The 13,098-nt window shown below is 41.3% G+C and overlaps 1 protein-coding gene across 3 annotated transcripts in view; it reads left to right on the top strand.

Moving 5' to 3' along the window:
• Positions 1–13,098, top strand: part of OSBPL3 (oxysterol binding protein like 3) — a 199,532-nt gene that overhangs the window by 124,349 nt on the left and 62,085 nt on the right. For all 3 annotated transcript variants that reach the window (XM_061414324.1, XM_061414326.1, XM_061414325.1), the window contains 4 exons: positions 411–534; positions 1,878–1,981; positions 2,185–2,277; positions 3,341–3,497. In XM_061414324.1, coding sequence (XP_061270308.1) covers positions 411–534; positions 1,878–1,981; positions 2,185–2,277; positions 3,341–3,497 — 478 coding nt within the window. The remainder of the gene's footprint in view (positions 1–410; positions 535–1,877; positions 1,982–2,184; positions 2,278–3,340; positions 3,498–13,098) is intronic.

A 13,098-nucleotide genomic window follows, 5' to 3' on the forward strand; every position in this document is an offset into this window, starting at 1 on the left:
AGGAGCATCTATTAATGCTGAGATAACTGAAGAAGAGCATGTACAGAGGAATTTAACATCCCGACTCTCCCTTGATCACTTTGACTTTAGTTTGCTTTCTGGCTGTAAAATGCAGGAGATACATTTATAGTCATACAGAACCACACAATCTTTCCCAACATTTGTGTCATCTTTTCATATGGTTATCATTTGGCAGGAGGAGAATTCAGGGGCCTGTAGCACGGTGTGGCCACATGGGTGACAGCTGGAGCTCTCAGGGTCTCTGATGGAGTGCTTTGCTAGACGCTTCTTTCTCATTATGGACAGATGGCTTCCATTAGCAACTAGCCCCCTTTATTATCCTTTACCCTAAAGTGTTCCCACCAGGCTCTGTTTTCATTTATAATGTGCTTGTGTCATCTGTGGAACAGCGTAGCAGTATATCAAAGCAGAATTCGTTTCAAACCGGAAGCAATTTATCATTTTCTTGTGGTGGTGAGACTCGAGTTCCATTATGGTTACAGTCTTCAGAGGACATGGAAAAATGCTCCAAAGGTAGAGTGACTCAAAACCTCTGCTTCTTTCTGTCGAAAACCTCTGCTCATAGATTTTCCTTATTCCGTTTATACTCCAGGTGAATTTATATTCTCCCTCTAGACTGGTCTATGTTCCCTGTCAGATTTTGCTTATGAAGATCTGTGCTCATTATAAACAAAAGACACTCAGAGTTTCATGTCTTCCCTTGGGTGTGTGTGCGAGTAGGTTTCCTTTTCTGTGCTTTAAGCAGCGATGCCCAGTTTCCACACAGACTGCTAAATCACAGAATCACAGAATTTTGGCTTAAGTGCCAAAAATGATTCTGATATGCATCCAAGAACTTATAAATCACTGTTCAGAGGTGAGTGGGTGAATCAAATGGAGATTCCTCACCAAACAGGTGTTCTCTACTCTGGCTGCACATTAGAATTGCAAGAGAGCTTTTAAAATGCCAGGATACCCATGCTCAGGCCCCTCTCCCAGAGAATCCCTTTAAGTTAGTGCGGGGTGGGGCCCTGGCATCACTAGTTTTTCACAGTTCCCAAACTGATTCTGGTAAGGCGCCACTCTTGCCATAAGGAAGCTCAGTGCTCTCAACCTTAGTGAAGAATCACCTATGGAACTAAAAAAGAAGTCATCAGTGAGGTTGGGAGTATTCTGACTTAATTAACCAGGGATGAGACTTTGACATAGGTAATTTTAAGAACCTCACCAGTTGATTTTTAAAACATAGCCATGATTAAGAACCACTGTCAGAGAAAGATGCCTGAAAATTGCATTTTTCTCTGTTGAATGCAGATAGGATCACATCTGGGGCCATGAAATGTTGCCCTCGATAAATATGAGCAATAAAAGAACTCTGCATTTATCAACTTATTTAACTCAACTGTCCTGTGAGCTCACAATATCATTATCCCCTCGTGGACTGTAGCCTGGCAGGCTCCTGTCTATGGGATTTTTCAGGCAAGAATAGTAGAGTGAGTTGCCATTTCCTACTGCAGGGGATCTTCCCCACCCAAGTGTTGAACCCGCATCTCGTGCATCTCCTGCATTGGCAGGTGGATTCTTCAGCACTAGTGCCACCCGGGAAGCCTGTAAGGAAACTGAGGCACAGAGAAGTTATGTAATTTGGCCACGATTCAGTTTGTTAAGTACATTCAAACTGAGGCAGCCTGGTTCTCTAGATCTATGCCCTTAACCACAAGTCTACTGCCCCTCCTATAAAAACGGAAGTAAAATCTCCTAGCTTTACATATGTAAAAACAAATATAGATAAATGAGAAAAATAGCCGGCACTAGTACAGTGAAGGTTGAACGCAAGACAAGTGGCTCTTACTTCTCCTCTTGTTTTCCCCCTGCAGACCTGGCACACTGTCATGCCTACCTGGTGGAGATGAGCCAGCTTCTGCAAAATATGGACATCCTGCATCGGACATATTCGGCACCAGCTATCAATGCCATCCAGGTCAGCCAGAGCCCATTTCTGTTTGCCTGCTGGCACTCTTAGGCTTTCTTCTCTCCTCCCAGCCTTTCACTAACAGGGAAGTTTTCTGGCTGGTTGCTTCAGCCAAATTCAAGGGGATGGAGTTGGTCACTCTGGTGTGTGTCTTTCCCTGTTGGTTTGGTGCATCTTACTGTCTGTGCTCTCTTTCCTGTTTTAAAACAAAGGGTGGAGCTTTTGAAAGTCCCAAAAAGGAAAAAAGATCACACAGGAGGTGGCGGTCCAGAGCTCTTGGCAAAGACGCTAAAGGAACGCTGCAGGTAACCCTTGCTTCCCCCTCCAGGCTGGTTTCCTCAGGGACACATGCTGGGGGCCCATGGAAAAATGACTATGCTGTAGTTACTCTCAGATTCCCTGTGCAGAGACAGGAATTCAATCACTTGGGTTTTCTGAATGCTAAAATAAGCATGTCATGCATATTGAGTAAAGGAAAAATGGGATGCAGTTGGAGCGACTGCAGTCACTTCTAGGGCTTTGGTTTCCCCTTCTTTACTGCTTAGCCTGCCTGCTCTCTTCCTACTGGGGTGTGCACCTTGATTTGTGGCTGCTGTGGTTGTGTGCCCTGTCCCACCTTTTCTGTGGCTCAGTGCACTCACCATCCCGCCGAGCCCACTGGCCAGAGTCTTCGGGAGCAGGACATTGTATAGACTGTCTCTTCTCTCCAACCTTCCCATCTCCCATCAGAAGTTCACTGCATAACACTAACTGCTGACTTTCCCAATGCACAGCTAAGCCAAGATTTGCAGCTCAGTCATTATATATTAAATTGCAGCATTATTAGGGTCAAAATAAATCAGGAACTTACAGAAACTGTTATACTCTTATGTAACTCTGGTTTAAAGCACTTTATGGATTGAATTGAAATACTTTCAAAGCAAAGAGAGATTTGTGTTCAAAACATCTGAGAAGGTGATTTGTTTTGTAGAAGCACCAGGTGCTAATAAAGAAAACATTTTTAAACCTACTCCATGAACTATTAATATTAGCAACCTAGATCCTGGGTGATTATCGCAAGGAGGAAGGAATTGAATATAAATGAGAAAGAGTCTGGCCACTTTAGCTGTCATTTTAAACCTATCGCTTTAAAGTTATGATCATCTCCAATTAAAAATGTGATTTCTCACTCACTTATATTTCATAAGAAGCCAGTGGAAGTTGCCATGACAAGTGTTTCCCTGAGTTTTCATATTGAAATTTATCACTCAATTAAAAAAAAATGTTCTGTAGAATGTTCTTCTTTTCTACTTTCTAATCTTAGAAACAAGTGAATAGTCTAAGCAATTCACATCTAAAAAGTAATATCTCCCTTTGGTGTCACTTCAGGTACCTAAGCCTTTTTCTGGCCCAATAAGACTGCATTCCTCCAATCCTAATTTGTCTACACTAGATTTTGGAGAAGAGAAAAATTATTCTGATGGCTCTGAAACCTCATCAGAGTTTTCTAAAATGCAAGAGGATCTGTGTCATATTGCCCATAAAGGTAAATGAGTTTTCTTTCTTTTTTGTGTTTCTTTCTTCCAGTGTGTTTGATGAAAATACTATGTGCTTGTCTGAATGTGGGAAAGTCCTTGGAGAAGGGACTCTTAGTTGGTTCATTTTCTGCTCTATTAGGATTTCAGTTCAGTTCAGTTCAGTTCAGTTGCTCAGTCATATCCGACTCTTTGCGACCCCATGAATTGCAGCACGCCAGGCCTCCCTGTCCATCACCAACTCCCGGAGTTCACCCAAACTCATGTCCATCAAGTCGGTGATGCCATCCAGCAATCTCATCCTCTGTCGTCCCCTTCTCCTCCTGCCCCCAATCCTTCCCAGCATCAGATCATCAACTCCCATCAACTCTTCACATGAGGTGGCCAAAGTATTGGAGTTTCAGCTTTAGCATCAGTCCTTCCAAAGAACACCCAGAACTGATCTCCTTTAGGGTGGACTGGTTGGATCTCCTTGCAGTCCAAGGGACTCTCAAGAGTCTTCTCCAACCCCACAGTTCAAAAGCGTCAATTCTTCGGCGCTCAGCTTTCTTGACAGTCCAACTCTCGCATCCATACATGACCACTGGAAAAACCATAGCCTTGACTAGATGGACCTTTGTTGGCAAAGTAATGTTTCTGCTTTTGAATATGCTATCTAGGTTGGTCATAACTTTCCTTCCAAGGAGGATTTCAGGCAATCTAATTTTTATTTTTTGTTTATTCTGTTGGTAATAGGGAGTGTATTGGCAAAAGTCTCTCTTTAACTTATAGGGAAGAAGGTGAGAGCCTTAGGAATACTTTAAAGGCTGAGCAATTTATATGAGAGTGATGAGAATGTAAATTGGTACTTTTCTGGAAGGCAATGTTACATCATGTTTCAACTTTTAAAAAAAAACTATCTGTTCAGCAGTTCTACTTTCAAGAATTCATTCATAGGAGTTAACTTAAAAGTTATCCAACGACATGTGCTTCCATGGTGGCTCAGTGGTAAAGAATCCACCTGCCAATGCAGGAGACACAGATTTGATCCCTAGTCTGGGAAGATCTCATATGCTGCAGAGCACCTAAGCCCATGCACCACAACTATTGAGCCTGTGCTCTAGAGCCCTGGAACTGCAACTGTTGAGCCCACGTGCTGCAACAACTGAAGCCAGAGCGCCCTTGAGCCTGTGCTCTGCCACAAGAGAAGCCACTCCAGTGAGAAGCCTGTGCACTGCAATGAAGAGCAGCCCTTGCTCATCGCAAATACAGAAAAGCTCACATAGCAATGAAGTCCCAGCACAGCCAAAAATAAAGAAATTAAATTAAATTAAAAAAAAAAATTACCCAAAGAAGTCCATTGTAGCATTGTTCATATCAAAAATTAGATTTTTCAATATCATTTGTTGTTTAGTCGCTAAGTTGTGTCCAACTTTTTTGTGATCCCATGGATGGTAGCCCACCAGGTTTCTCTGTCCATGGGATTTCTCGGATAAGCATACTAGAGCAGGTTGCCATTTCCTTTTTTCAGGGAATCTTCCCTACCCAGGGATTGAACCCATGTCTCTTGCATGTGACAGATTCTTTACCACTGAGCCATCAGGGAAGCCCTTCCATATCATTAGGAAAATGCAAATCCAAACCATGATGAGACATTATTATGCACCATTAGAATAGCTAAAATTTAAAAAAAGTACAGACAGCTGATGAGGATACAGAGAAACCGGATCTCTCATATATTGCTAGTGACAATGCAAGATGGTACAGCCATTCTGGAGAATAGTTTGGCAGTTTTCTATAAAACCAACATGCACTTCAAATACAACCCAATGTTCACATTCCTAGGCATTTATCCCAAAGAAATAAATGTAAACTTAAGTCCACACAAAATCCTATACACAAATGTTCACAGCAGATGTATTAGCCAAAGACTGAAACAACCCAAATATCCTTCAGCAGACGAGTGGTTAAACAAAAGGTGATATATCCATACAACAGAACACTGTTCCTCACTACTCAGCAACAAAAAGGAGTTACCTGGATACAGGCCACTGTGGACGTGTTCTCAAGCACAACATGCTGACCCAAAATAGCCAATCTCAAAAGGTGTCCTAGTGTGTGCTTACACTTATTAACACTCTTGAAGTGATCCATGTTTAGAAATGGAAAAGTGACTGGTGGTTACACGAGTCAGGAACAAGGAAGAGAAAAAGAGGGAAAGTATGATTATGAAGGCTGGTAGTAAGATCTATCCTGATTTTGGTGGCGAGTCCATGAATCTACACATACGATAAAATTGCACTGACTGGTACTTATACCCATATCCACAAGTGAGAGCCTTGTCAAACTTGCGAAATCAGAATCAGAGCTGCAGGTTATACCAACATCCATTTCGTGGCTTAGATGTAGCGCCAACGTTATGTAAGATGTTACCACTGTGGGAAACTGGAGGTAGGGCACCCAGGGCTTCTCTGTACTGTTGTTGCAACTTCCTGTGAAATTTCAGAATAGAAAGTTTTTTAAAAAAAAAAATTAGAAATAACCCAAATGCCTGACAGTAAAGAGATTAGATTTTTAAACTGCAGTGTAATCATATAATAGAATACTTAACAGCTACAATAATAATAATATCATCTACCTTATATCGAACACATGTCTTGCCAGGTGTTTGCTAATAAATTAACATGCAATGTTTCTTGAATTCATACCACGGAGTAGGTATGACTGTAACCTCTTATCAGTGTACAGATAAGAAATCTGAGACTTAGAGAAGGCAAAGAACTTTGTGAGGGTTCCAGGGGAGAAAGTAGCCAAACAGACTTGAACCCTAACTTGCCTGACCCCGAATCTGTGCTTCTCACCTGCTGTCTCACTGCCCTCAAAGATAGAGTTAGCCAGGGTTATTTTTATAGGTATTGGAAGATACACACAGTTCAGTTCAGTCACTCAGTTGTATCTGACTCTTTGTGACCCCATGGACTGCAGTAGCAAAAAATACAAGGCATGATCCTGTTTTTTGGGGAAAATATATTAATCTGATATATGTAGGCATATTAAAAAACCTGGAAGGATATATATACCAGTGTTTTAGTGATGGAGACTCATTTGAGTTCAGTTGCTCAGTCGTGTCCAACTCTTTGTGACCCCATGAATTGCAGCATGCCAAGCCTCCCTGTCCATCACCAACTCCCGGAGTTTACTCAAACTCACGTCCATTGAGTTGGTGATGTTCCATGTCCAGTTCTGTTCTAACTGTTGCTTCCTGACCTGCATATAGGTTTCTCAAGAGGCAGGTCAGGTGGCCATCTCATCCTCTGTCATGCCCTTCTCCTCCTGCCCCCAATCCCTCCCAGCATCAGAGTCTTTTCCAATGAATCAACTCTTCACATCAGGTGGCCAAAGTATTGGAGTTTCAGCTTTAGCATCAGTCCTTCCAAAGGACACCCAGGACTGATCTCCTTTAGAATGGACTGGTTGGATCTCCTTGCAGTCCAAGGAACTCTCAAGAGTCTTCTCCAACACCACAGTTCAAAAGCATCAATTCCTCGGTGCTCAGCTTTCTTCACAGTCCAACTCTCACATCCATACATGACCACTGGAAAAACCATAGCCTTGACTAGATGGACCTTTGTTGGCAAAGTAATATCTTTGCTTTTCAATATGCTATCTAGGTTGGTCATGATTTTCCTTCCAAGGAGTAAGCTTCTTTTAATTTCATAGCTGCAATCACCATCTGCAATGATCTTGGAGCCCCAAAAAATAAAGTCTGACACTGTTTCCACTGTTTACCCATCTATTTGCCATGAAGTCATAGGACCAGATGCCATGACCTTAGTTTTCTGAATGTTGAGTTTGAAGCCAACTTTTTCACTCTCCTCTTTCACTTTCATCAAGAGGCGTTTTAGTTCCTCTTCACTTTCTGCCATAAGGGTGGTGTCATCTGCATATCTGAGGTTATTGTTATTTCTCCCGGCAATCTTGATTCCAGCTTGTGCTTCTTCCAGCTCAGCCTTTCTCATGATTACTCTGCATAGAAGTTAAATAAGCAGGGTGACAATATACAGCCTTGATGTACTCCTTTTCCTATTTGGAACCAGTCTGTTGTTCAATGTCCAGTTCTAACTGTTGCTTCCTGACCTGCATATAGGTTTCTCAAGAGGCAGGTCAGGTGGTCTGGTATTCCCATCTCTTTCAGAATTTTCCACAGTTTATTGTGATCCACACAGTCAAAGGCTTTGGCTTAGTCTGTAAAGCAGAAATAGATGTTTTTCTGGAACTCTCTTGCTTTTTTGAAGATCCAGCAGATGTTGGCAATTTGATCCCTCGTTCCTCTGCCTTTTCTAAAACCAGCTTGAACATCTAGAATTTCACAGTTCACGTATTGCTGAAGCCTGGCTTGGAGAATTTTGAGCATTACTTTACTAGTGTGTGCTGCTGCTGCTGCTAAGTCGCTTCAGTCGTGTCCGACTCTGTTCGACCCCATAGATGGCAGCCCACCAGGCTCCCCCGTCCCTGGGATTCTCCAGGCAAGAACACTGGAGTGGGTTGCCATTTCCTTCTCCAATGCATGAAAGTGAAAAAATAAAGTGAAATCGCTCAATCGTGTCCGACTCCTAGCGACCCCATGGACTGCAGCCCACCAGGGCCCTCCATCCATGGGATTTTCCAGGCAAGAGTACTGGAGTGGGGTGCCATTGCCTTCTGATGAGTGCAATTGTGCAGTAGTTTGAACATTCTTTGTATTATCTTCTTTCTGCTTTTTAAAACATTTTTCATATATTATTATTTTTTAAAGGAGAAAATGAGTTAAAAATTGTTAAATGGGAGGACAGCGCTTGAAATAAGAGAAGACATTTCCTTTTTCCTCTTACCGCCCCGATTTTCCTTCCTTTATATCACTGATTCCTTTCCCTCTTTCCTTACCTTCTAAGTCTAAAATGTGTTGGTTATGAGGAAACCATTTCATGCTCTTTACAAATTCCCACTTCAGACTCTTGTCCAAGCGACCATTAGAACTTTGTCCATGTTTCGTGGTGCAGTTGTATGATTTATCTATAAAATGGGAAGAATTACCTGCCCCACCCCCTTTAAAGATCTTCATACACCCTACTGTGTGTTCTCTGGACCCCTTGTAATCAGATTGTTTCATTTTAGGTTGTGTGGGAGGGAATTTGTCTACACAATGCTATTACTTTTTACTAATATGAGCTGTCCTTTTAAAAATGAGAAGATAATGTCTCCCTGCAGGAGAGAACTAGCTTAATTTTACCTACCTTGAAGAAGCTGCTTCCTCAGCAGGACAGCAGTTGCTATACTGACTGGGTACACTGGTCCCATCCTCCAGCCCGTGGGCCCGACCTCATGCAAGGTCATGGGCATCAGCCAGCTGCTCTGTCTTTCGGGCTTTGTGAAAACCAGCTGGCTGCAGGATTTGTGCTCTGAGAAAAGGCCCAGGAGCACCTATTCAACTTTAGCCTGAGCCCCACGGGCTTGCACATAGCAAATTCTACAAGCAGCCCAGCAAGTGTGGTTTCATTCCTGTGGTTTTAGTGTTCTTGCCCAGACTGGAAGATCTCAGGGAGTTGCATTTATACAGGCTGTAACTCAGAGACCTCACAAAATGAAGACAGTTCTCAGGTTCCCTCTGTGTCCTGTGACCGTGCTTGCTTTCTCACTTCCATTCATACTTTTGAAGCATCTTGACCTTTCTTCCTTTGTAAGCCTGGTTTTGTTACTGACAATTTTTATTGTACTTTTTTAGCTGTATCACTAATCTATTGACTGTGATTTCAAAACAGCTGAACTCAAGGCAAGAATTCCACTGGTGTTATAAATAATCTGTATTACCTACTTTTTCTTCAACGTGTTAAATGCATCTGAATTCTCCCTGTTTCATAGAAGTGGGATCAGGTGGTAGAAAATCAATATACACCCATCCTAAAAAGTGTTTGTAGTATATTGTAGACTATAAGTTTGATTTTATGGTGTGTCATTGGTTCATGTGTCTGGCTTTGTGTCTGTGTTCACACACACACACAAACAAACCAGAGAACAACGTGTACTAAAATCTAAAAGTGTAAATAATTTGCCTTACAAATATTAGCTTGTGTGTGTGTATGTGTGTGTGCACGCACACTCAGTTGTGTCTGACTCTTTGTGATTCCATGGACTGTAGCCCACCAGGCTTTTCTGTCCTTGGAATTTTACATATACCAAAATGTAGTTCATGGAACACATTGCCCATAAAAACACTTTAAAAAACAAAATTCCATGGGTTAGAATGTTTGCAAAACATTGCTGACTATAATCTGCTGTGCATTTACACCAGAAACAGTAAATATTAAAGACCCTGAGAAGTCCTGCAGCAGGGAAATCTGTTAGCTTTGTTTAACTTAAGGATTTAAGGATTTTCAATGTTATTATGGAAATTCTTCCTCCTCCCCAAACTGCTATCAGCTATTGCCAGTCTGGAGCTAAACTTCCTGAGAAACACATCAGCAAACAATGCAAATAGTAAGCGTCTTTGGAGCTAACCCTCTATACCAGCTAAGTCAGAAAACTTGCATTAGACTAAGCCACCTCTGTTCCTGACTAGCTGTGGGACTTACACCTCACTGATTAATCTCTCTGGATCTCAGTTGCCTCATCTGTTAAATGTCCTGAAATAGTCGTTCTGACTCTTTGGGCTCTCAAAAATTCTACAATTGTCTTCTGTGAATAATTGTTTTTCACTGAATGGAAATTATTCTTACTATTGCTTATTGTTACAATGAGATTTTATGGAAAAATTGTTCTACTAGTAGCAGAAGCAGAAATGGTGAGCAGATTTAAGATGGGAAAGCATGAATTAGTATAGGACTGGGGTCAGGGTGCTCCAAACACAAGTAGGTAATCACATTCTGCCTTGGAAAGGAAAAAAAAATGAAGTATTTAAAATACATCTCTTGCAACCTGTGAAAGGTATTTGCAATGAGAGAAATCTTCATTTACAAATATAAAGGCTAAAAGTAGAACAAAATTAAACTCTGTTAGATTATTTGCTGTTATTTTGTTCCTGGATTCTTTTCCTGGGTTGAGTTTTCATTGAGAGGTCATTTGTTAACTGTTTTGAGCTTATGGAAGCATTGAATAAAAGCCAAATATGTCATAATGGTATCATTTTCAAAGATTAAAAGCTAAAAAATATACATGAAGCCAGTTCATTTATCAAGCATAATTTAGAATTTAGCATAAAAATCTGCCAAGCAACTGCAGTCATGTAATTTATCAGTAAATAAGTAATCAAATTACCTAATATAACTAAATGAAAGAACTGTTTGTGTAGAAGATGGACTCGGAAGTGTTTTAAAACTATGGATGTCCTGTGTAGTTTGAGAATTAAGAGAAACAAGATTACAGATGAGATCATCTTAGATATTTTAGATGTTAACATCTCCCACATGCTAGATGATGCAGCCAAAAGAAAAACAAATAAGAATTCACCAAAATGTAGTTTTCATTAGAAAGAAAGAAAAAGAAGGAGTCCTACTGTAGGTTGGGTGCTATATAATAATGTGCTTTCTCATTTTCCTCAAAGCCCTTTTGAGATATGGGCATTATCCACACACACAGATGTGGAAACCAAGGATTTGTCCAAAATCTAAATAGCAACTATGTGATAAGTGGTAGGATTTCAGTTCACCTTTCTTTCATTGCACAATATCTTTCCCTTGTACCACACTGCTTCTGTAGAGCTGTGTCCATGGTATTCTTAACTGTCTTCTTCAAGAGGATTTTCTTTTCTAGTGTAGAGAAACTGGAGCATATTAAATAGAGCACAGGCAGTTAGGAGTATAGGTGTCCTTTAGCACCACCTTTCACCATCCAAACATGCCAACTCTGCTCTCACTGTCTAAGTCAATAAAAGAACGACGTGGAAGCCCATGGAAATGGGAAAGATAGTGATCATATGGGGCTTCCCTGGTGGCTTGGAGGAGACCTGGGTTCACTCCCTGGGTTGGGAAGAACCCCTGGAGGAAGGCATGGCCACCCATTCCAGTATTCTTGCCTGGAGAATTCCACAGACAGAGGAGCCTGGTGGGCTGCAGTCCATAGGGTTGTAAAGAGTCGGATGCGACTTGAACGACTAAGCATGCAACTGATCATACGATGCTTATGGTGCTTCGATCTGTCCAAAGCTCAGCCTATGTCCCACTCTCTTAGTACAGAGAGAGTGTTTGAGAAAATGGCTAAAGACAGTCTGGGAAAGAGGTATAATTCCTTTCGATATTCAGACGCTCCGTGAAAGAGGAAGTAGTTCTTTTTGCCAATGAGACACTGAGGTGAACATTAACTTAGAAAAAGGATGGACTTTCTTAACACAAAAAGAGTCTAAGAACAAAAGTGGATGGCTTTAGGGGACAGCAGATGCTCCAAGCATGAGCCCAAATGCTATTTGGCAAGAAGGTTTAGAGGTGAGAGGAGCTGGTCGTTCTATGCAGCAGGGGGCCTTAGTGATTCTTCGTAGCTCTGAGCATCTAAAACTTTCTATATGGCTTTGTTTATGATTAGATACCCATGGATGTGATCCACTCATTAGATCTTTCTATTTTTTTTAACTTTTGATTTGTCTATAGTATCCTGTTAGAAATTAACACTTCTGCCACAGAAAATATTTCTGACCTCTGGGATCCTGTGTCTTTAGTAGTTAATGTAAATATGGTCTCCCATGATCAGCCTCTAACCATTGCTCTGTGTGTGCTGGATCATTAGAGTGCTGTAAAGGACTATTTTATTGTTCTCTGAGTGGGTCTAAATAGTCATTTAAGAAATTTAGTGCCTGATTTGCTCCCCTGAGCCCCCTTTTCAGGTGGTTTAGAAAGCACTTAAGACTTTAAGTATAGTGACTGTGTGAGTTATTTTCTGCTTGTCTTATGCCCTCAACAGTCTTGTCAGCTGTACATTTTGAGCCGAAGTGTATATTCTGATTAAAAAATTTTAATAGTAATCTTCTATAAGTGAAAGTTGCTTGATTATGTCCGATTCTGCAACCCCACGGAGTGTAGCCCACCAGGCTCATCTGTCCATGGGATTCTGCAGGCAAGAATACTGGAGTGGGTAGCCATTCCCTTCTCCTGGGGATCTTACCAACCCAGGGATTCAACCTGGGTCTCCTGCATTACAAGCAGATTCTTTACCATCTGAGCCATCAGGGAAGCCCTAATCTTCTAGCTTGGTTGAATACCTTGTTTTATGCTGGCCACCTGAAAGCCAGAGGAATTGATTTGTTAAAGTGGCAACCAGCTGGGTGCCACATCTATGCAATAAACATGACGGTGAAAAAAAATTTTTGTACTTATGTGAATTGACAGATATTAACTAGACTTATTCTGTTGATCATTTAGAAATGTATACAAATATTGAATCATTATGTTGTATACCGAAACCAGTATAATGTTTTATGAAAAGAATTATAATAATAAACTAAGGAAACTTACCAAGAAATAACAGTGAAGAGATGTTTCCCCAAGGACCCACTCAGATGGTCATGGGGATCCTGTGGGGTTGCCAGGGATGGGATGCGCATCTAATAGAACCTAAAGTGCAGTTTGTGAGTTAGCTGCTGGGCTGGTTGCTCACCAGCTAAGAGCTTCC

The sequence above is a fragment of the Bos javanicus genome, chromosome 4, assembly GCF_032452875.1.
Source record: "Bos javanicus breed banteng chromosome 4, ARS-OSU_banteng_1.0, whole genome shotgun sequence".
Taxonomy (NCBI): domain Eukaryota; kingdom Metazoa; phylum Chordata; class Mammalia; order Artiodactyla; family Bovidae; genus Bos; species Bos javanicus.